Below are 24,346 nucleotides of genomic sequence, written 5' to 3'. Positions count from 1 at the left end.
AACAAAACAGAGGAATGTGAAAATGTGACAGAGAAGGGTGTGGAACATGAGACAGATGCTCAGTGATAGTTTTTCTAGCAAGGAACATTTGAGCAGGTCCCATGAGGACACCGGCCAGATCAGGCACTACTGGGAGGAATGTAAATCAGAAAATTATTTCTGGAGGACGATTTGGCAAAACTGGTGGCAGTAGGGGGGATGGGAAGGTTTTTTGTTTTGTTTTGTTTTGTTTTGTTTTTGTTTTGTTTTGTTTTGTTTTGAGACGGAGTCTCGCTCTGTTGCCCAGGCTGGAGTGCACTGGCACAGTCTCGGCTCACTGCAAGCTCTACCTCCCGGGTTCACGCCCTTCTCCTGCCTCAGCCTCCCAAGTAGCTGGGACTACAGGCGCCCACCACCATGCCCGGCTAATTTTTTGTATTTTTAGTAGAGATGGGGTTTCACCATGTTAGCCAGGATGGTCTCGATCTCCTGACCTCATGATCTGCCCACCTTGGCCTCCCAAAGTGCTGGGATTACAGGCGTGAGCCACTGCGCCCAGCCAGTTTTTTGACTCAGGATTTCCTCATCCAGGAATTAAGCCTAAGAACATACAGAGGTATGCACAGCAATGAATGTTCCAGGTTGTTCATCATGGTGTTAACTACATCAACTAAAAACTGGGTGTCCAACACCAGCAGGCTGGCTGTATTAAATTATTTGCTTTCATTTAATGGACTGTGTTGCAGCTTTTTAAAAAACAAGTCAGGAAAGAATATTTGGCATAGGAAAATGCTGAAGGCATAAAACCAAGGGAAAAAGGCAGGCTACAAAATGTTATTCCAGATGAGACATACCTCTTGTGTAAAGAAAGTATGTATTATCATGGGAGCAGGCATAAGACTAAAAGACCACACACAAGAATGTTAACTGTGGTTTTCTCTGGGTAGTAGGATCATAAATAATCTTATTTTCTATCCATTTTCTCTGTGTATCATATAAGTTTCCTACATCAAGCCTATGCTTGTTTCATAATTTTACCAAATAGTTGACTTAAAAGAAAAAGAAAAAATTCCAGCAAAGATAAGTTGTTTAAAAGCTGTGGTTTTGGAAGAGGTGAGCTTCAGCTATGAGGGTAAAGCAGGCACCCTGAACACCTCCCTTCCTGGAAGATGTGCCAAGTATCTGGGCCTGGAAGCTGCACCTGGGGAAACAGGCCAGACTCCACCAAGGACCCCTCACAAGAAGGTGGGACAGTCAGCTCTAGGCATGGGTCACGATGAGAAATGAAAACGTGGAAAACCTTGGTATGTGTCCTGACATTTAGCCATATGAGCACAAACCCACAAAAGCCCACTGTCACCTTTGCCATCTCCCTCCTTGGTCCAACCCTGCACAGCCTCTAAGTGGCAAAGTGCAATGCGGGAGGGCCAGGGGCCACCCATTCCAGGGATCTGGTGGGGTGGCAGACCCAAAGGACATCTCAGTGAAACTCCTGACCCCTTCCTTGTTGTGTGTCTTCCTGGAGAAGAAACTTGTCCTTCTTGAGTGACTCATGCCCTCCTCAACTTGTCCTCTAAGATTCTCTGCATGTCAGCCGGACAAGCCATGGCCCCTGTCTGCTGTACTCAGGCCCAGGAGATTCCCATGGGGACAGCCCGTTCCTCCAGTAGGCAGAAGTGTGATCTGAAATCCCCTCACTGCAGTCAATTCATTCACTTGGTATTTCCTGAGTATCTACTATGTGCCAGGCATATATCAGGGGTGACAGAGACAAGGTGAACACAATAGCCAAGGCCCCTCCTCCCAAGGGGCTCACTGTAGAGAGGGGCAAATGCTTTCCTAGCTCAAGGCCATACCAGGAAATGACACCCAGACTTCTTTCTCTCTGACACTGATTCTTATATAGAACCTGACTCTGTTCAATGTGGCATCAGACCCAGCTCAGTCCAGACCAAGAGCTGCTTTCTGATTTCCCATCAGAGGCAAGAGTTTGTGATTTCCAGCTCAGTGAGCAGAAAAATGGGGGGTGATTTTCAAAGCATCTTGCTCAGAAACAAACAAACAAAAAAACTGACGATGGGAACACTTCTTTCTGGAGCACAACTTTCACAAAGTTCTTTTCTTCTGTTTTTTTTTTTTTTAAACTTGAAATAATTACATTTAATCCAAAAATTATTCGACATACCTTTAGATTCTCTGAGAAGGAAAAAGAAAAGCCTCAGGCAGTAATTCCAAATGCTGACATAGCAGTAGAGAAGTTTTTTTTTCTTTTCTTTTCTTTTTTTGAACCATTCTGGATTAATTCAAAGCAGGCAGCTCACATTCTTGAGAGGAAAATGAAGACCATGATTCACTCTTTCGGCATAAAGTACACAGATAATTAATCAAGCTTCGTCCGAGCCTCTTGATGTTTTTTACATTGGTTATTCTAAGGCAGACACTGTTTTCCAACAAGTCTGCTGACATCCAGGGAGAGATTGGATTTAAGAAAGAAGCCAAGATTATGGCGAACTAAGATAATTCTTATAAACAAGTGGCTCTCACAGGCAAGACAAGGTCAGGGTGACAAGAAGACCATTGGGAGAGGGAACAGAAAAACACAGTGCTCTAAAGACAGGGGCAAGAAGAAGGGTAAGGAAAGCTTTAGCCAAGCACCTATGAAGGCAATGTAAGGGCTTACATTTGTGGTGTTCTCCCTGCATGCCAGGTACTACTCTGCTAGCATTTGTGCCCTGAGAACCCCATCCAGTAGGCACTATTTCTACTATCCTCTTCAGATTAGTAAACTGAGGGAGGAGAGATTAGAGTAATACAAGTAGAGGTAGAGGCAGCATTTAGTCCCACACATTCTGGCTCCTGATGCTCGGATCATCACCACTAGACTGGATTGCATCTGAGTGTGGGTTTGTTATGACCCGCAGTGGGCGGGCCAGTATGTGGGAAGCTGGGGACAAAGTATCACCCCACCCAACTGCAGCAACAGAGCAATGGGAACAAGGAAGTTGAAAGTCAGCCTGGACTCTAATTCCATCTGTGCCACCTGTTGGCAAATGACTATGGGCAAATGACTTCCTTCCCCGAGCATCAGTTTCCCCATTTATAAAGTGAGAAAAATGACAGCATCTACATCATGGTGGTGTTGTAAAGTTTAGATGAGATAACTGCACATACAGCATAAAAACGTTACCTGGCACAGAGTAAGCACTCAACAACAACAAAAAAAAGAGAAGAAACAGTTGTTATAACTTATGGAAAAGAGTCCAAAGAGCTGGCCCTGGGGCTGGAGAGCTGGAGGCAAGGCCTGCACAGGGGGCACAGCTGGCCCCAGGCAAAACGCGTCCCTGATGTCCTCCACTCCCTTTTTGCTCTTAGCTCTGAGAGCCACCATTCTTCCCACCCAAGTCCCAGCTCCACTGCAGCCCAGACCTCCAAGGGCCCTGCTGTCCATGTGGACAGTGGTGATGCAGGCACATGCCATTATTCGTCACCATGTTCCCTGGGCCTGGCACAGTAGGACCCAATCAACGCGTGTCCGAGGCTGCAGGAGTGGAGGAATGGAAGTGATTTCAGACATTATCTTAAGTGAGATTAGTGGACACTGTGCCCCCCGCCCACATCATGCCAGGATAACAACCTGGAACAAAGAAGGTGAGTGTTACCATCTGCAGATATTTTTCCCAAAGTGCAGCTATTCCCATTGTGACATGTGGTGCCCTCTGGGTTTTCAAGCTGGTCTTCATAGAAAAAACACCTCCAGGAACACCCACCCCTGAACTTCAGGTTCCATCCCTTTTCCCGATACTTAGAATAAAATCCACAGGAAACCTCAGGCCAGGGAGACCATTGCAGGAGAATACACCGCCCAAAGGCCGGGCTCACTCATCATCTCGTGTTGTTCTCTGGACCTGTGAACATGTCTGTCTCATGCATCCCACAGAAGTATGATAAATACACAGAAGGGAACTGCCAGGACTTCCTTTAGAGCAAGAGTTTGTTGTAATAAAGAGCAGCTCTCCCAAGTAGCTGCCCCACAAAGCCTATCTAGAAACATGGCTGCATTCATATAACCCCCAATGAATGGGAAAAGGACAAGGCCAAATGTGCAGAACCCACCCATTATTAGGAAGGGAGGAAGTTCCATGCTAACGCAGGCCTGTGGGGCCAAAAGTCAAGACACTGAGGTGCTGGGCCCAGCTCTGCCACTGAGCAACAAGGAGGCTCTGAGTAAGGCCCTTGGTTAAGAGGGAAAAAAAGAAAAATCTTCTTAAAAAAAAAAAAAAAAAGGGAATGGATATAATAATCCCTAAGGATTCTCCCAGGGAGCTGCTGGGTATAACATCATTCATGCTGGGGGCCATCTGGTGAATGTCAAAGCCCCACTTGCTCGGGAATTGTCAATCCCCTTTGTATCCATGATTTCACTGAAGTCATTAGGGTCATTTAATTATAAGAAAGCCTCACTACCAGCCCCTTTCTTCCCCCTCCCCATCCAAATCTGGTGTAAATTGTTTCAACACATAAAATACTCAACTTAAAATTTTCACTCAAAACACTGTCATCTTATTTATTAACAATGTGACACTGGGTGAAATCTTTAACCTCTCTAAGCTTTGAATTTCTCATCCAAAAAAATGAAAGCATTATAAAATTCCTACCTTATAGAGTTGTTTGAATAGTCAAGGGGTAAATTGCCTTAACTATGCCTCTGCCTGGCATATAGAAAATACTCAATAAATATTAGTTATTACTATCATTGTTCTCATCATTATCATATCATCATCTCTAAAGCCAAACACGCCAGTTTGCTATTAATGAACAATATGATTTTTTTGTGTCAGGAGAAATAAAAGCAAAGCATCAATGTTTCACATGGGTTTTCATAAATAAAGCATTAATATTTAAAAGTCTAATTTAATATGTTCTCATTATATGACTGAAGATTTTTTATTGGTCCACAAGAATGAATGAAAACATAATATATCCAGGAAACAAGTATTTCTATAATCAAAAAATAAATAAAAATAAATGTGGGACTTCCATATAACTGTCATCCGTATTATGTACATTAATTCAGGGCTGATATTTCAAACAACACATCACAGAAAAGTAAATTCTGAGCTGAATTTTGTAAAACAGGTAGATTTTAGATAGACAAAGTGAGGTCATTTGAAGGATAACTCAGAGAACCATAAAAATAGTCATGGTAAAAGTAAAAATGGATAAATGATAAAATTTTTTAAAATATAAATTTGTATCTAAAAAATGTAAACCTGTGTCAAAGAAAAACTTTTAGATCTCTTTAAAGAGACATCTAGGTCAAGATGGCTGATTGAACTCATATATTTTGTCTCTCTACCCTCCTGAAACACTACTGAAAAGAATAAAAACATAAACATAAATCCATATACAGGTTGAAGAGCTTCAAAGAGTACCAATCAGCAAAGCAGAAGAGAAAAAAATAATTATGCAAAATATAAACCAGATAGAAATAAAATAATACATAATACAACAAAGAAGAAACCTCCATGTAAAGGAGGTTAGCCTCTATATTAGTTCATTCTCACATTGCTATAAAAAACTACCTAAGACTGGGTAATTTATAAAGAAAAGAGGTTTAACTAGCTCATGGTTCTGCTGCACAGGGAGCATGGCTGGGGAGGCCCCTGGAAACTTACAGTCATAGCAGAAGGGCAAAGGGGAAGCGAGCACATCTTCACCTGGCAGCAGGGGAGAGAGAGAGTGAAGGGGGAAGTGCCACTCACTTTCAAACAACCAGATCTCATGAGAACTGTATCACAAGAATAACGAGGGGGAAGTCTCACCCCATGATTCAGTTACCTCCAACCATGCCCCTCCTTCAATACGTGGGGATTACAATTCAACATGAGATTTGGGTGGGGATGCAGAGCCAAACCATATCAGCCTCAGACGGGGAACCCAAGTTCTGTGTATAAATTTCCTTCAAATTATTTGGCTAACTCAGAAATTGCAATGTGCAGAAAAAGACTACAAGAACCCCAGTGGAAAGTAACAGTCACAGTCTAAAGAGCCAAGCAGAGATTTCAGCCCCTAGCCAGTGCTAGGAGATACAATCTGGGGTTGAAATTTATCCAACTTAGGCTTTCTACTGAAACCTCAGAAGGGCAAAACCATAGGAGTAAAAACCATGTCCCAGATTAAGGAATACAATCTTGGAAAAAAAAAAACAAGATAGATTTGCCCAACAATAGCCTAGAATTAAAGTTCTGAAGACTAAAATGACCCAAAAGTAAATTAACTGCATGCCAAAACAAAATTCAATACTCTTAGGGAAAAATAACAATCCAGAATCTCTACAATGTATGTTTCACAATGTCCAATATATAATAGTTACTAGACATGCAAAGGAAGAGAGATAATGTGACCCACAATCAACAGAGAAAGTCAAAGGTATAGATCATCTTGATGTGGGAATTGGTGGAAAGGGATTTGCCATTATAAATATGTTAAAAGATGATAGGGAAAGATGAACACAATGGATAATAGATGGAAAACTTCAACAGAGAAATTAAATCTCTAAAAACCAAATGAAAATCCTAGATCTGAACTCATGAATATCTGAAATAAAACATTTATTGCATGAACATACCAGCAGAATAGACACAGTAGAATCAGTAGCATAAAGAATTAGTGAATTTGAAGACAAGTCAATAGAACTTATCTTAAACTGAGCCACAGAGAGGGAAAATACTTTAAAAATAGAATAGAGCATCCAAGATCTGTAGGACATTATCAAACTGTCTAATATATATGTATACGTACCTGAAGAACCAAAAATACAGGAGCAACAGAATTGGGTAGAAGAAATATTGGATGAAATAAAGTCTTAGGACTATTTAATTGATGAAAGACATCAAACCATATCTCCAATAATCTCAATGAAAAGAAATGGGAAAAATACAAATGAGACCAACCTAGACACATCACAATCAAATTGCTGAAAGTAAAACATAAACAGAAAGTTTTAAAAACAATCAAGAGCAAAAACGCATTACATTCATAAAAGCAACAATAACAGTAGAAGCTGACTTATCATCAGAAACAATGGAATCCACAAGATAATGCAAAGACATATTTAAAGTGTTGAATGACGACTGTCAACCGAAAATTCTACATCCAACCAAAAAATCTTTCAAAAATAAAGGCAAAATAAAGATATTAATAATTTCAAGAAAACAAAAGCCAGGAGAATTTATTTCCAGCAATCTGCATTATAAGAAATGCTAAAGGAAGTTATTCAGGCTAAAGGGATATAATCCCAAAGGGAAAAACCAAATCTAACTGAACTGATAAAGAACATTGAGAATGATAAATATGTTGGTAAATTTTTTAAAATCTTAATTTCTGTGAAGGTATATTGATTGCTTAAAGTAAAAATAATTGAAATGTTTTATGAGATTTATATTTAGAAGTAAAATCTATAACAATAAACCAAAGGCATGAGAGAAGAAATGAAAGTATGCTGTCATATGATTTTTACGTTGTACATGAAATGGTATAATAAATGACACAGGGAAGATGATGGTAATAAGTAAAAAGTGCATATTATAATTGTGAAATAAACTACTAAAATTTTTAAAGAGATATAGCTAACAATTCAATATAGGAGGTAAAATGGAATACAAACAAGTATCTAACTAATCTAAAAGAAGACAGAAAAAGAGAGACAAAGAACACATGCAACAAATAGTAAAAGGTGGTAGATTTAAATTCAACCATATTAATAATTGTATTAACTGTAAATGGCTTAACCATTCCAATTAAATGGCAGAGATTGGCTAGACAGATAAAGTTAAAAGATATAACTAAATGCTATTTACGAGAGCCGTATGTTAAAAATAAAGATACAGATAAGTTGAAAGTAAAAGGATGGAAAAAGATAACCTGTGCAGACTTTAATCTCAATAAATATAATGTAGTAATATGTTAATGTTAGATAAAGTAGACCTTCAGATAATAATATTAATACAAAGACAAATAGAAATTTTAGAATAATAAAAGCTCAAGCATCAGAAGGAGATAAAATTTAAGAATACTAACTAGAAATATAGAGATAGAAATTATGACATCCAAATTACTAAAGTAAAAAAGGAGGGTAGCAAAGAACACTTGAGCTAGTCAGCTAAAGAAAGAAACAAAGGGGATAAAACATAAAAATAAAGCACCACAAAAAGAAAACACATAATAAGTTGGTTTTAATAACACAAAATATTAGTTATTTCCAAAAAACAATATGAAGGCTTTAATTATTCTTGTTTGACAGAGATAGCATACCTTCAAATTAAAAAGACCAAATTGAAAGAATAAGACTATAGAAAATTTTAATAGCGTGGCTAACTTCTTTTAATATATTTAGAACTTTGCACTCACCAAACAGAAACTATTCATTATGTTCAAGCTATGTAAATTTACAGCCAAAAAAATGACTATGTATGTGGCCACACAGAAAATCATAACCAGTTATAAAACACAGAAATCATACAAGCCACAGTCTCTGGTCTCAATACAATAAAACTATTTTAGCACTATCATTATCTGTCTTAAAGGCTAGAAAACTAAAGCACAGAGACATGAAGCAACCTACCCAAATTATAACCAGTAAGTAGCAGATTTGTGTTTAGGTATCCTGGCACTAGAGCCTGAAGCCTTAACCACTGTACTCTACTCCTTCCCAGTGGGTGGAGTGGGGTGAGTGTGGGGGGGCAAATTTTCCCTACAGATATCTAAAAATACTATGAAATTACAATAATTAAAATGTTAATTGAGACAATACCAGGCAGATAGATATTCAGAATAGAATTTAGTTGCAATCCCATAAGATGCAAGAAAATAATGGACTATTCCATAACCGACAAACCATTTGAGTGGGACAACTAACAGATAAAGAACCAAGATATTAGCAAATTAAAATTAAAGAACAAAAGTGTAAAATACTAGATAATACAGAAGAATATTTATGTTTTAGGTGGGAAAGGACTTTCTAAATAGGACTGAAACTGAAACCACAAGGAAAGACTCATAGATTTAACTACATAAAATTAAAACTTGTATACAATAATAGAAATTACAAAGAAACTTAAAAATCAACCATAGACATGGAAGAATATTTGCAATACATGAAAGAGAAGATTAGTATTTATGAGGCATAAAGCACACCTATACATCAGTAAGAATAATTCAGAGATCCAACAGAAACATAGATAAAGGAAAAGACAGATATTTCACTGAAGAAATACAAATTGCCAATACGCTTGTGAAACGATGCTCAACACTAAACATAGAGAAATGCAAAGTGAAGCAAATGTTACATTCCAGGCCATGGCAGAAATACAAAACATCCAACATTGGCAAGGATGCATAATGATGGACACCTTCACACAACTGTGGTGAAATGTAAATATGTGTAGCTCTTTGGGTGGACAATTTGGCAGTATTCATCTGAATTTAAAATGTACGTGGTCTTGACCCAGAAAATTCATTTGTAAGAGTTTATCATGCAGCAATACTTGAACAGGTGCACTACAATGTACACAACAACTGCAATATTGTTTTTCACAGCAAAAAATGAAAATACCCTAAGATTCCATGAATAGGTTAATACAATGGAACACCACACACCCAGTAAAAAACAATGAAGCATGTGTTTATATATATAATATCTTAAAGAGATAATGAGTTAAAAAATTAAGCTATAAATAAAATGTGTTTCCAGTAGTTTTGTTAATTATATACAAATGTGTATAAAAAGTGAAGAGAATAGAATAGGCAGAGAAAGATGAAGTGGTTCCAGGAGCCTTATACTTTTTGTATTGCTTTAATTTTCACAAGTATTTTGTAATCCTGAAAGAAATGTAAGTGAGGAGAAATACATTCATTTCCATCACATTCATTGTGGTGTAATTCTTCCTAGTATTGGCCCAAATCAGACATACTTCAAATAGTTGCGGCCGGGCACAGTGGCTCATGCCTGTAATCCCAGCACTTTGGGAGCCCCAGGTGGGCGGATCACGACGTCAGGAGATCAAGACCATCCTGGCTAACACGGTGAAACCCTGTCTCTACTAAAAATACAAAAAATTAGCCGGGCATGGTGGCGGGCGCCTGTAGTCCCAGCTACCTGGGAGGCTGAGGCAGGAGAATGGCATGAACCTGGGAGGTGGAGCTTGCAGTGAGCTGAGATGGTACCACTGCACTCCAGCCTGGGTGACAGAGCGAGACTCTGTCTCAAAAAAAAAAAAAAAAAAGTTGCAGTTCTGAGGTATATTTTTGTATAGTGCTTTTCCTTAACTATTACATCATAAAATTTTACCACGTTTCTTCACGATTTTCAAAATGATTCTTTCAATAACTAGATAATATTCTGTGTGTTCACAATCTACCAAATCATCTTCAAATGTTGACCATTTGAGTTTTAATAATTTTTATTTGACAAATATATTTACTTTGTTTTGTATGGAACACAGCAAAAAAATCTTTATATGTGAGGATTTTGGTGTCTCTTCCATTAGTGCCTCCATGTATTTTTTACCAAGAATTCTAAGTCAAAGGGCAGGAATAATTTTATGGCTGTTTATGCACTGCAATATTGCTCTTCAAAACAGTTGTACCCATTTACTATTCCACCTGAGCAGCCGATCACATTTGAAAACACAAACTTATACATTCTGGATAGTAATCTTTACTCTCAGATTTTTCTTAAATATTTTACTTGATAAAAAATGTAGAAAGGTTGATATTTTGACACATTGTCACTTTAAATATTTCTAAAGCAATCACAAAAAAATCATTCAGTGCCCTATCCTGGAATATTTCATTGGCCTCTCCTTTGTTCTGTAAAAGAAAACATCTATATTGATTTTTTTGATTGTGCATGAAAATAATAAATGCTTACTATAAAATAATTTAGACATAAACATTTAAAAAGCAAATATTACATAATCCCATCAGCACAAAATAACCACCGTTAAAACTGTATTATGTATCTTTATAGAGATATAGGCACAATTGATTTTATTACATTACCACATTAAAATAGCATCATGCACACTTTTCTAAGCTGCTTTTATCACTTAACAATTGTTATAAATGTCTTCTCAAGTAAACAAATAACTACCTACTATAGAACTAACTTTAATAGCTGCACATTCTTTCATTGTAGCACATAAAAAGCTTCTACTAATGTATACTCATTGTTATTTTGTCGTTTTCAGATGCATATCTTGCATTGCTATAGAAATCACAGATTTACATTCTATAATAAAGACACGTACACACTATGTTCATTGCAGCACTATTCACAATAGCAAAGACATGGAATCAACCTAAATGCCCGTCAGTGGTAGACCGGATAAAGAAAATGTGGTACATACACACCATGAACTACTATGCAGCCATAACAAAGAATGAGATCATGTCCTTTGCAGGAACATGGATGGGGCTGGAGGTCATTATCCTTAGCAAGATAATGCAGGAACAGAAAACCAAGTACCACATGTTCTCACTTATAAGTGGAAAGATAAGAACACATAAACACATAGAGGGGAACAACAGACACTGAGGCCTACTAGAAGGGGGTGAGTGGGTGGGAGGAGGAAAAGGATCAGGAAAAGTGACTAATAGGTACTAGTCTTGATACCTGGGTGACAAAATAATCAGTACAACAAACCCCCATAATATGAGTTTACCTCTGTAACAAACCTGCATATGTACCCCTGAACTTAAAATAAAAGTTAACATAAAAAAATCACGGTTTTAAAGTGTGTCAGTTTTTGAACTTTTGTTAGTTTTCTGCTCATATCTGTTGCCTATTTTTCTGTTGATGAGCTCTTCTCTTTTCTTTTTAATTGGTAAGAGCTCTCTGAATGAGGGAGCATTAACCCTTAACTCTGTAAATGAGGACAACGCTACCTCCTGAGAGGTGTCATAATTAAAGCCTATGACTGTGACAAGTGCCTAGTACAAAGGTGGCACATAGTAGGCATTAAAGTGTTCTTCCTTAGTAGCTAGTAGGTGTCTCCTTCTCCACCTCCCTGCCTTCCTATAACCAAGGTGATGATAGATGTCAATTAAAATATACCTACACAGGCCGGGCGCGGTGGCTCACGCCTGTAATCCCAGCACTTTGGGAGGCTGAGGTGGGCAGATCACGAGGTAAGAGGATTGAGACCATCCTGGCTAACACGGTGAAACCCCATCTCTACTTAAAAAAAAATAAAATTACAAAAAAATTAGCCAGGCATGGTGGCGGGTGCCTGTAGTCCCAGGTACTCGGGAGGCTGAGGCAGGAGAATGGCGTGAACCTGGGAGGCGGAGCTGGCAGTGAGCCGAGATTGTGCCACTGCAGTCCAGCCTGGGCGACAGAGCAAGACTCCATCTCAAAAAAAAAAACAAACCTACACATACTTATATACTGGCAATTTCTTTTTCTTGGATTACGATTCAGATGTCTCCTAGGAAATTTCTAAATCCTAGTTGAAGTCTCAGCTCTTTCCTGCACTTTTGAGAGCTACACTGTTTCATTGTCATTATTATTACACTGTGATGTCAGGCATCTTTTCATTGACCTGTATCTCCACCTCAGTTCTAGGAAGGAGGGAGGTGGAGGAAGGAAAAGAGACTGGCTTTAGCACCTAACACATGCCATCTTTGTGCAAGGTACCTGGCACAGCTTACATCACCTCATCTTTACAAGCTCCCTAGGAGGTGAGAGAGTGTACCCGTTTAACAGGTGAGGAGGCTCAGGTGCATCTCTATAATCAGCAAAGTCAGGGTGTCACTTCTTCAGCATGATTTGAGTGTTTTGACCTATAAAACTGGGAATTTCATTAAGTTCAACCTAAAAATAGCATACACAAAGAAATGTGCACTGTTCATAATTATACAGCTGCCCAGAAAACTCCCCAGTCTGCCAAGCCCCCTTCCACCACCCTGACTTCTAACATCACTGAACTCTAGAGAAATGGAGCCATAAAGCGTGTGCTCTTTCATGTGACTTTTTTTGTTGAATATGTTTTTGAGATTTATCTCTGTTGTTGTGGGTAGCAGCAGTTGGTTCATTCTCGTGTGCTCCAATTTATTTATTCATTTTACCCATGGATATATGGGATATTTATCATTTTTGGCTATTAAGTGCAATGCTGCTATCGGTTTTTGGTGAACCTATTTGTAATTTCTTGTACATATATACGTAGGGGTGCAACTGCTGGGTTTTTCATCAGAAGTGGGCCATGCTGCCCATCTGCTTGCAGAATGGGACCCATTTGCCAGGCCCTGTCACTTGCCAGGCCCATTGCATGCTTTCTACAAGGTAGCTGCTCAGCAGATGGAGATTACAGCATCATACAGGCTAAATATTGCTTTTAGAGGTATAGCTGGACAGAGAGGCCAAATCCTTCCTTAAGAACTTCTGATGAAGAACCCAGCAGTTCCACCCGTATGTATATACCTACAAGAAATTATAAGATGTTCACCAAAAACCAATAGCAGCATTGCACTTAATAGCCAAAAATGATAAATATCCCATATATCCATGGGTAAAATGAATAAATGAATTGGAGCACACGAGAACGAACAAACTGCCGCTACCCACAACAAAAGAGATAAATCTCAAAAACACGTTCAACAAAAAAGTCACACAAAAGAACACACACTTTATGGTTCCATTTCTATAGAATTCAAATGATGGTAGAAGTCACGGTGGTGGAAAGGGGCTTGGTAGATCGGGTAGTTTTCTGGACGGCTGTACAATTATGAATAGTGCACATTTCTTTGTGTATGTTATTTTAGGTTGAACTGAATGAAATTCCCAGTTTTATAGGTCAAAACACTCAAATATCAGCAATTTCATATGGTTCAAACTAATACTTCAATAAAATATGTTTTTAAAAACCCTCTGGTAAAGAAGAAAGAAACATCTAGCTTTGATTGGCAGACTGCTACCTTTCTAGAAACCAACCTAAATGCTCCTGCCTCCTCTGGCCCTGTTTTTCTGCTGCTTTGTCTTTAGTGGAGACAGAATAACAACTAGTTCCTCCTTTCTGTGGGATAATGTTTCACATTCACATACTGAGAGACTGTGATGAAGCTGCCTCTGGGTTCTGCAGCCCCAGGTCCTCTCAGCCTCCTCTCACTCGTCCCAGGCATCCCAAACCTTGCTCTTAACACCTCTGAAGCTTCTGGTTGAATGACGACAAGGGCCCACTGGCAGGCAGCAGTCTTGTCTGAAGGAGCTTCCTCACTGTAAAAACAGTGCTTCTAATTCATCCACATAGAACAGCAAGATAATATTTTTTAAAGAAGCACTATTACCAAGATAATGTTTCTATTTACAAATGCTATCATTGAAAAATAGAGGTAGTGAGCTTTTATGAGCCTTGCATGTGTCACAAAAGGCATAATCTTTACAACTAATTGAGATACCTTTATCCACAAGTTATGAAACCATATGCTTCTTTTGCAGTGCCGGGAGCATTTATCTCCCTGTGGGAAAACATCCATTCTCAGAATTCTGGGTACAGCCAACTCATTTTACAGTGGCAAGTAGTATTTCAAACAGAAGGATGCCCCATTTATCAAACAAGGCAGACGCCTTCCCAGGGAGGGGAGAAGAAACACTTGGGCCCCATTGCACAGCATGCACAGATGGGCTGAGAGGGTGCCTGATGAAAAGCACTCCCTGGATGTGGCTTCTAATTGAGCCCTGTGTGCAAAGTTCACAATGGGGACATAGCATTTTCCTTATGTTATGTTATCTAAGAACACAACATAGCATTTTCTAGTATGTTATCTAATGCAGCTATGCTGAGAGCGCTTTAATTCGATGTCCTGGAACCACTGTTGCAAAGGGCCAGCAATTTAAGCCACTGCTGAGAAACTGCAAGGCTGAGACCAGCCCACCCCATCAGACAGCAAGCTCTGGGGTTCCGACTCATCGGACAAACTCATGGCAAGGTACATCCCTCACTTTTGAGGCCTGAAAGGAATCATTAGAAATACACTTCCAGGAGTTTATTCTTGTCTAGAAATCCTGTGGTAAATCATTTGTAATAAGAACATCATTAGACACCTATGGTGTTTCTCTTTAGTGTATATTATGGATTCATTTCAACAAAAGGATAATAATAATAACATCACCATCTGCTGAGCACCTACAATGAGCTGGATACTGTCCCATTTAATACTCACAATACTTCAACAAAATATGCTTAATATGGTTCAAACTTATACTTCAATACAATATGTTTTTAACATATTCTTACATTCATGAATATGATGGACATTCCCATTGAACAGAAGGAGGAACAATGACTGAAGATGGATAAATACTTTCTCCCAAAACTCACACAGCAGGTAAGTTGCAAACCAGGATTTGGTTAGGCACAATGGTTCACACCTATAATCCCAGCACTCTGGGAGGCCAAAGTGGGAGGATCTTGTGAGCCCAGCAGTTCAAGACCAGCATAGGCAATGTAGACCCCATCTCTTCAAAAAATAAAATAGCTGGCTGCGATGGCACACCTGTAGTCCCAGCTACTCGAGAGGCTGAGGTGGGAGGATTGCTTGAGCCTGGGAGGTTGAGGCTGCAGTAAGTGGTGATCATGCCACTGCACTCCAGCCTGGGCGACAGAGCAAGACTCTATTTATATATACAAAAAAAAGAATCCTCTGGGGCCTGTAAGAGCAGGGCCCAAGGAGATGGCTGGAGCTGAGGAGAATAGCTATGGTTGTGCCACTGCACTCCAGCCTGGGCAACAGAGAGAGACTCTGTCTTCAAAATAAAACAAAACAAAATAGGATTTAAGCCCTGGTAACCTGACGCCAAAGGCCACTGTTGTAACCACTGTGCTGTGCTGCCATTCTTAGACACTACATGTATGCAATAGGGATTAACAAGGGTGGCGAGAAGTTACCAATTTTTGTTATATGTACCACAGGCACTTAAAGTACCTTATCTAATAAAATCCAGTGAAGTAAGTATTAGCTCCATTTCCTACCTGAAGAAACTGAGGTTCAGAGATTGAAGGCAATTGTTAGTTAGTGGCAGAGCTGAAACCCAAACACAGACCTGTCTGGCTCCAAAGCCCGAGGTCTTTTGTTATAGCTCTTTGCTTCAAACAACTCATTTGAAACTTGTTTCTAGGCTGGGCACGGTGGCTCACGCCTGTAATCCCAGCACTTTGGGAGGCCAAGGTGGGCAGATCACGAGGTCAGGAGATCGAGACCATCCTGGCTAACATGGTGAAACTACGTCTCTACTAAAAATACAAAAAATTAGCCAGGCGTGGTGGCGGGCACCTGTAGTCCCAGCTACTGGGAGGCTGAGGCAGGAGAATGGCATGAATCCAGGAGGCGGAGCTTGCAGTGAGCTGAGATCGCACCATTGCACTCACTCCAGGCTGGGTGACAGAGTGAGACTCCGTCTCAAAAAAAAAAAAAAAAGAAAGAAACTTGTTGCTAGAGAGCAAGCAGAATGATTCTGAATGTATTCATTACATAGAAAGGACTGATGGTAGAGTAGCCAATCAACTCCAAAACTTCACTTAACACAAAAAGTCCCCCTCCCTCTTACAAAGGCCACTCTAGTGGCAGGGTTCTACAGGGCCACCGCCTGCTGACTCCACCCTGCAGTGCTGCCATCCATTCGCTAGACTGCACATAAGTAGTTCCCAAAGGCAGTGGATGGAAGGAGCCCCTGTTCAAAATGCAGATTCTGAGGGCCTCGATCTCTATTTTAATTCAGTTAGCCTGACCTGGGCCCCGTGTAATCCTGACACAGGTGTTCAGCAGGCCGTCCGCCCCTTCAGTAGCTTTGCTTTGGACTGATGCAGAATGCTTAGGTCTGTAAAAATGATCCTGGGAAATTGAGTCAGGAGGCACCGACCATGCTTGTGCCAAGGCTAGGCTGGGAGCAGGGGAAAGCAAAGAAGTTAAAGATGCAGATGGCTGACCACAACGCAGTGCAGACAGTACTTGTCCTGGGGAGCTGTGAAGCAGGGCTGCGGCCACGAAGCAGTGTGCAGTCACACATCACAGTCTGCAGGGCCTGTGTGTCTGGCCAAATGGTTCCTTTCCACCCCTGGGCAAACATCTGAGCATGGTACAGTTTTGTTTCAAACCACCAGGCCCCCCCAGTTTTGCCTCTGTGGGAATGACCCCTGCCCTGCAGGGCCCTGAGGCCACTTGCGTTCTCCTTCCAGGCTCCCTTCCTGCCACTCCCACACCCACCCACCGCAAAGCCCACACTGAGGCCACATTTGGTGACCTCATCTCCACCCAAAATATGCCTCCACACCTCCAGGCCTTTGCCCTGCAGGAATGTCCTTGGGCCTAGGACCTGTACACCTGGCATTCGGTGCTCAGCCCTGGGCAGCCTTCCCTGGCACATGCATCCTCCTTCTCAGTGAAACCTGGCACCTTGCTCCAACTGTCCCCAGCATGGAGTCTTACACTGGGCTCTTAGAGGTAATAAAGATGAATCTGTTTTTGTCGATATTTCAAAAATCTACCTGACATCCAGTGCCCTCAAGCAAGTCACCTGGACCAGGTAAAGCACCAAGTTTCCCTCTGTCTTGCTGGAATTACACCAATCAAAGCGTACCAATGAAGGGAAAAGGAAATGACTATCACAAATGCTTGCACCTAGAAGGTGCCAAATATCCGTCAAGTGGATGAACAATGAAAGAGAAATGTTTGGAGGCAAAATTTTCAAAGCCAGTAATTGCATTGGAGACAATAACAAATGGTGGCCCACTGTGTACTTTCCCTACTGGACTGTAAGGTACTGGGGGCCACCTGGCCTTCTCTCCTCTCATCCCCCGTGCCTGGCAAAGGCCTCTTGCATCCTAAGAGCTCAAAGAAGGATGCTGGATTATCTAAGGGGAGGTAAACACCATTACCTGTGCACCCTGGCATCCTAAGCAGCTCCTAGGGGGACCCTGCAGACAGAGAGCCACCAGAAATGACAGGGAGGGATGGGGAGAAGGGCAGATGGAAGGAAGGAAAGAGGAAGATAAGACGCCAAGGAACTCAAGCCTACAAGTGAAACAGACAGACCATCTTTCCCCCCGTCCAGCACATGAGATTGTCATCATCTTTCTAGGGTCCTTTCTGCAATCTTGTAAATACAGAGTGCTTGAACTAACAGATGTCCTGGGAGATGACAGCCAAAAACGGTGGAAGAAAGCAGTGTATTCCTAGTTTCTTACTACTACAATTGATGTTCTCACCGGCAATTTACTCACCACATCGTACTCTTAAAATCTATGCCATGATCAAATCCCATCTTTTAGGAACTGTGAACCACTGCTGCCATCCCTCCACCTTTGAGGTGTCATCCTAGCATGAGATTTTAGAGCTACAGTGACAGCTTCCCACACATCACTCCAGGCAATGTGTACTTGCTCTTCTGGAGATAAGGAGTCATGGAAGGAATTGCTCACAGGATGTGGTCAGTTTAGCACCAGTCTGGAAGCCTGGGGCTGGATGTCTTCTGTCTCAGAGGCTGACCACTCAGGGACATGGGGTCAGCTGCCTGTTTGAATCAGGGTTATACCTCCTGCTAGCTGAGTGACTTCAGGCAACTTACTCAACCTTTCTAAACCTTGGTTTCTTTGTTTGTAAAGTGGGAATAATGAACAGAATCCAGTGAGATGAGGCTTAAAAGAGAAATCACATGGAATACCTTTTGCATGAAGTTAGCCCTGGACTGACCAAAACTGGCTGCTATTTTTTATGAAGCAAAGTGATTGAGAGTCCAGACCTTGCAGATGGAGCATCTAGATTTAGATCTCAGAGCTGCCCTTGTTAGCCCTGTTACTTGGGAAGTTCCTTAATTTTACTGTGCTTCAGTTTCTTCATCTATGACAAAGAAATATCAATATACCCCCTTCATCAGGCTAAATGGCATATGGGATAGTCTTCATTGGTGCCTGACACACAGTAAGATCTCAGTAAATGATTGCTATTGTACTGGTGATAGTGGTCAAAGTGAGTAGCATGCTTCTAGCAGTGCACCACTGGTCTGCTGGGTGTTAACCAGCCATCTCATTTCTACACTATGTGCTTGCTGAGTAAGGTCTGTTGCTAGCCTTGGCATTTGCAGAAATACTCAAAAGAATCTCTCCTGGAGTCTTGGGTAGCAGCAGGACAGAAGAAGCCCAAAAGTGCTTCTCCTTCCTGCTCTGCCCACAATCCATGAGTAAGAGCAATAGGACCTCAAGGCCTACACACTTCATGGTACTAAACACAGCCTCAAAGCTTCACATTTTACTTTTATTTTTCCTAAACACTGGGTTCCTGTAACCAATTTATCTTCTGTTATGTTAAACTTTATATGCCAGCCTTGATTTGCACTACTCTACTAATTTCCTTCCCAGCGATTTGAAGTCCTTAGGCAGGACTGAGCATCTATGGGTTGGTTGTGGGAGCGGGGGTGCCTGGAGAGCAACCTCTCAGAATTCTGAATGCACAAAACCTCAGCACTGTGCCTAGTCTAGAAACAGAAAAAGGGATCTTTAAGAGTCAGTAAGGAAAAGCTTGCATCCCTACTACCCGTGGGCCCAAAATGCATTTTCTTAGCTCTAACTTGGAATCTTTAAGGAGCATATGGGCTACGGGTAACAGGATCCCTGCTCTCATGCAGAGCAAATGTAGTCAGAGAACAAGCACATCTACAGGTGATGTTTCTCCAGGGGCATAAGTTTGCAAAGAAGCAAGATACCCCCTCTCCCCGCAGATAATTCTTTCATCCTGAGCAATAGGGTAGAAATACCAAGCAAAACTAGCTGATGAGCTACACTGGCTGAATTGGACACTGGCTGCAGCAGGGAAATCGGATTCAGCCTTCCCAGGGGCACTTTCTAAACCCCTGTGCTGCTAAGACCACCATCTTCGTGAGCAGAGGTAGGTACAACCCAATATTGCCATCATTTCCAGTACTGGCAAAAGGAAGAATTAAACTTCCCACAAAAGTCAGCCTCTGTCAAGGTGCCAGACGCTTATCTGAGAAAACAAAGGGTCATCTGTTTCTGCATGCTCCCAGCCGTCCTCCCAGAAGTCGGTACATGCCTGATACTAACAGCATCTGAACATCCAAGATCTGCCCCCTAGGGAGGCTCGCATCAATACCAAAGCTGGTTTTTGCAGGTAAAAGAGCCACAAGTTGGACACACTGTTAATAATTTGATAAGAAACCTGGGAGTCATCCAAAAATGCTATCAATGTCCATGTGTGACAACAGATCCCCTATTAAGTAACACAAGAGGGAACTTCAGAGAACAGAACATAAACTGCCTGTCCAGCTTTTACATAACACCCTTAGAAAAAGCAAGACGCGCATAAGCAATAATTACCAAGTTTTCAAATTTACTGCATAGACCATTGTATATCTGTAAACATCTCATAAATATTTGGGGGGGATATTGGAAGGGACACCTGAAAACTATAAATATTTTTACATATTGTTGGACCCTTTTTTATCTGAGCACCCCCAGCAGCAGTCAAACCAGATAGTGAGATAGTGTAAGAGCCTATCTCACTGTATCTCAGCATTCTTCCTACATTCACCCAACAAATGTTAAATTCTACTGTGCACTGAAAACTAGTTTATCATTTCTATCACATAATAATTTAATGAGGTTTTAGCCTATCTGCCAATTAGAAACTGTCCCCATCTGATCACACAGCAATCATTAGTTTTAACGTACATTCCAAAGGTAGAAAATTGAGTAAGAGAAGGGAAAAGTGTTTTGTTTTTCCAAATGCATCAAAATCCAACTGAAGTTCTCGTTCCTTCTTCCCAGTGAATAACACCAGTGTTCGGGCAGAAGGCGGGAGAGGGGGGCTTGCTTGCATCTGGGGGAGCTCATGGCCTTTTCTGATGGTGTGAATAATTACTCTGGATGAATTTAATCCCTGGTAAAGAAAAACATGCAAGAAAGGGCATTTCTTTCCATGTGTATACCCTGGGCTGCCCAGAACAGAAGTCATCTTTGACACAGCACACCTGCCATGGATGACTCCAGATTGAGGCAGAAATTCAAAGAGGGCCTCCTGTTTGGCTCGGGAGGGCTTTTCCAGAAACAAAAACAAAAACAAACAAATAAATAAATGCATGGCAAATCCAAAAAGTTCATGTAACTTTAATACTTAGAATGTGGCAGAAAACATCCGTGGGCAGAGAGGGGGAAAGAATTTGGCTCACTGATGGAGGGACCAGTGCAGGTGTGGGTGCCTAGGTGACAGCAGCTCACAGGAGGCTGCGGGGTGGCTCTGAGCTGGTGTTCTGGGCTCAGGTCTGAAAGAGAGATGCGACAGCTCCCTGCAGCTTGGGCCCTGGAAGTCAATGAGCGGTGGGTCCCTGGGCGCACGGAGGAGGCTCAGGCATCTCTGAAAGAACCTGCGCCACCACCCCTTCTTCTTTTCGGGATCGCTGTTCTCAGTGCCAGCCGCTCAAAGCCACCCTGGGCATTTCACGGCTACCCCTGGAGGGCCTCCGCCCCCAAAGCGGACATCGACTGGGCACAGAGCTCCAGGGTGTGTGTATCCCACCCCGGCCTGCAGCCCCTTGACTTCTCAAGCCTCCACAGCAACAGTTTCTCGGTAGGAGAAGCGCCGCAAACGCCCGCTGGGAAAACGCTCGCCAGGACCGCGGGCGCTAAAGCAGGGGACAAGGAAGGAGTCTGGCCCTGGGCACAGCGGGGAGGAATCGGAGACGGGGCCAGGGGTAAAGACTTCCAACGTGGGCCTCAAAGATCACACAGAAGGAGAAACTTCCCGAGGGCACGGGCCAGGGTGCGCGTCCCTGTTTAGAGGTGCAGCCCTGGATCCCCCGGGCAGGTGGTGCGGGGCTGGCGATAGGCGCGGGCCCGGTGAGACCCGGGAGCAGGTCTCAGCCTCGGCGCGCGGTGGTCGCTCCGCGCCTAGGGTCCCAGGAAGGAGAGAGGAAGGGTCTCTCTTGGTCCCGTAGGACACGTTGCGGGCACTTGGCGGGGAAGGGACCTCGAACCCAGGCCCCAGTGGGAAGCGGCTGCGCAAACTAAGTTAGGGCACAGAGAGGCTTGGTCGGTTGTTCCCCCGCGTCAGTGCGCCCTGCCCGCGGCGCGCCACTACTTACACGAAGACTCCGAAGAGCAGGGCTCGCACCCCGATCTCAATGGCCAGCTCCCGCATGGTGCGGCCGGAGCAGCTCCCGCGGCGACAGCTGGTGCTCTCCGCGGCTCCCGCAGCTCGGCCGGCGCCGGCTCGCCAGACCCTGGGAGGCGAGGGAGGCGCGCTCCAGGCCGCGGGCGGGGGCGGAGGCGGGCGCCGGGCGGGGGCAGGCGCCGGGGAGGGCTCAGCCTAAACCTCGCGCCTCGGGCTCCGGGGCTCCGGGAAGCCGCGCCGGCCGCTGGCTATACTGCGGACCCCGCCTCCTAGTGCGGAGCCGGGGCCGCCTCAGGGACTCCCGGATCCCTCTCCCCAGGAGCCGCCTCCGCGTCCTGGGCCCGCGCCGGGCACCCGCGGCCCGGGGAGGGGAAGCCCGGGGAAGCCCCACCGCCGCCGCCTCCCTGCGCGCTCCCCGCCTCCCCCGCCAGTGGGCGGCCCCTGGGCTCCGCGCCCGGGCAGCGCGCTCGCTGGGGCTCTGCCCGCGGCCCCTCTGCAGCTCCTGGTCCTGCCTCCGACTCCCGCTGTCCGGGCTCTCGCTCCCTGGCACACGCACGCACGTGGGCATGTAGTGGACGATCGCTCTGGGGATTCTCCAGGGCTCAGGGCAGCCCTGGCCAACCTTGCTCCCGTGTTCGGCCCTCCCTACACCGTTCGAACCTGAAATTCTTTCTTTTTTCTAGGAAGTTCCCCAGAGATCACTCGCGGGCTTCGCTTTGCTCTCAGGAGATGCCAGCCAGGGTCCAGGGCTCCGGCACAGAGAGAGGGCAAAGGCAAGCCTGGCTCCCCGCCATGCCACCAGCGCCAGGTGGCCCCTGGGGACCGAATCCTTTCTCCCCCACCACCTGTCCTCCGCCCCCAGCAGCTTGGGGCTGCTGAACTGTGGAATATGAAAAAGCTCCTGCCACCGTCCCTGGCCTGGCCGGTGTGTGGGAGGTCAGGGTCGCTCGTCGCTGACACAGCATTCAACCAGCCGTCAGCCAGGCAGCAGGTAGAACCCAGAGCCTCATCCTCAGGTTAAGAGCCAAAAGCCCAACCCTCGCAGCCTGGGGGTCACGACCTCCAGCTGGAGCCCAGCAGGAGCTTGGATTTGCTTTTCCCAAACCGGTCAGAATTTTATCTACTTTTCTTAGAATTTTGACTTCTTGGCTTCACTAATTTAAACCGAGCAGACATTTAAAATGCAAAACACACAGTGATTATAACCATTAGGTTGTTCCTGGGGAGCCCAGGCCTCTCTTGGATTTTAGGAGAGACCCAGCCAAAATTGTGTGAGCAGAGGACACGGATTAGAAGGTGGTTCCTGGGACTAAGGAGCTATGGCTCAGTCCTGGATAAAAGGGGGAGCAGGTAGAAAGAACTTAGGAGGAAGCCCTTGGCATCAGCAAAGGGCAAACAGACCCTACCTCCAAAGGAAACACGTGCAGATCAGAGATACCTGAGCCCAGATATCTCAGGGTCTAGGGAGAGAGAGGCAGAGGGAGTAGGAACAACCCAGGCTCTGTGTGGGAGGGACTCCAGCCCTGAGGCACCACAGGCAGGAGCTGTATCTGCTTTCCTCATCACTCTATGCCCAGTGCCCGGCACACTGTGGATAACTGGTTGGTACTTAGTAAATGAATAAATATTTATTCATACATATATATATATATGGCTATATATATGATATATTCATTCATATATATTATATATGGCTATATATATGATATATATATACACGTATATATCATCAGGCACATGGGGTGTCAGGTGCAGGTAAGGTAGGAAGGTCTTGGAGGGAGGAGGTATGCTTCTGTCTCCTCTGTATCTTGGGCCCAGCAACTACCTTGGACGTAACAACTCCCACGGGTTGGCAAAGTGCTGTAGGAGATCCCATAGGCAGCCTAGTGAACACTGATGATCTCCGTCTGAGATTGTCAGGTGGCCATATTCCAGCAGGGCATACTGACAATAGCCCCTGACATTGGGGCACCACTTACCTATAAGCATCTGCTGAGTTTGAGCACAGCCTGTGCAAAGTTGTGTGCTGGGTGAGACGATTCATAATCTGTCTCTGCCTTCAAGAAGCTGGGGAGCTGATAGACCACAAGGAGACATCAGGGAAGTATGCAAAGCAGTATTAATAAGTCACAAACACATGCTTCAGAAATCTGGATCGCTCAGAGGTCAGAAGTTGGAACCACATCAT

The 24,346-nt window shown here is 43.4% G+C and overlaps 1 protein-coding gene across 2 annotated transcripts in view; it reads right to left on the bottom strand.

Annotated features, from left to right (window-relative positions):
* Positions 1 to 22,497, bottom strand: part of PLPP4 (phospholipid phosphatase 4) — a 132,578-nt gene extending 110,081 nt beyond the window's left edge. Inside the window, exon 1 of one of the 2 annotated variants that reach the window (XM_001156337.7) lies at positions 22,130 to 22,497. In XM_001156337.7, coding sequence (XP_001156337.1) covers positions 22,130 to 22,185 — 56 coding nt within the window. In that variant the 5' untranslated portion in view covers positions 22,186 to 22,497. The remainder of the gene's footprint in view (positions 1 to 22,129) is intronic. The other variant, XM_063782186.1, reaches the window with a different exon arrangement.
* Between the last annotated feature and the right edge of the window lie 1,849 nt (positions 22,498 to 24,346).

This window comes from Pan troglodytes, chromosome 8 (assembly GCF_028858775.2).
Source record: "Pan troglodytes isolate AG18354 chromosome 8, NHGRI_mPanTro3-v2.0_pri, whole genome shotgun sequence".
NCBI lineage: Eukaryota > Metazoa > Chordata > Mammalia > Primates > Hominidae > Pan > Pan troglodytes.
The sequence above is the reverse complement of the archived record's forward strand: the minus strand, read 5'-3'. Positions and strand labels throughout refer to the sequence as shown.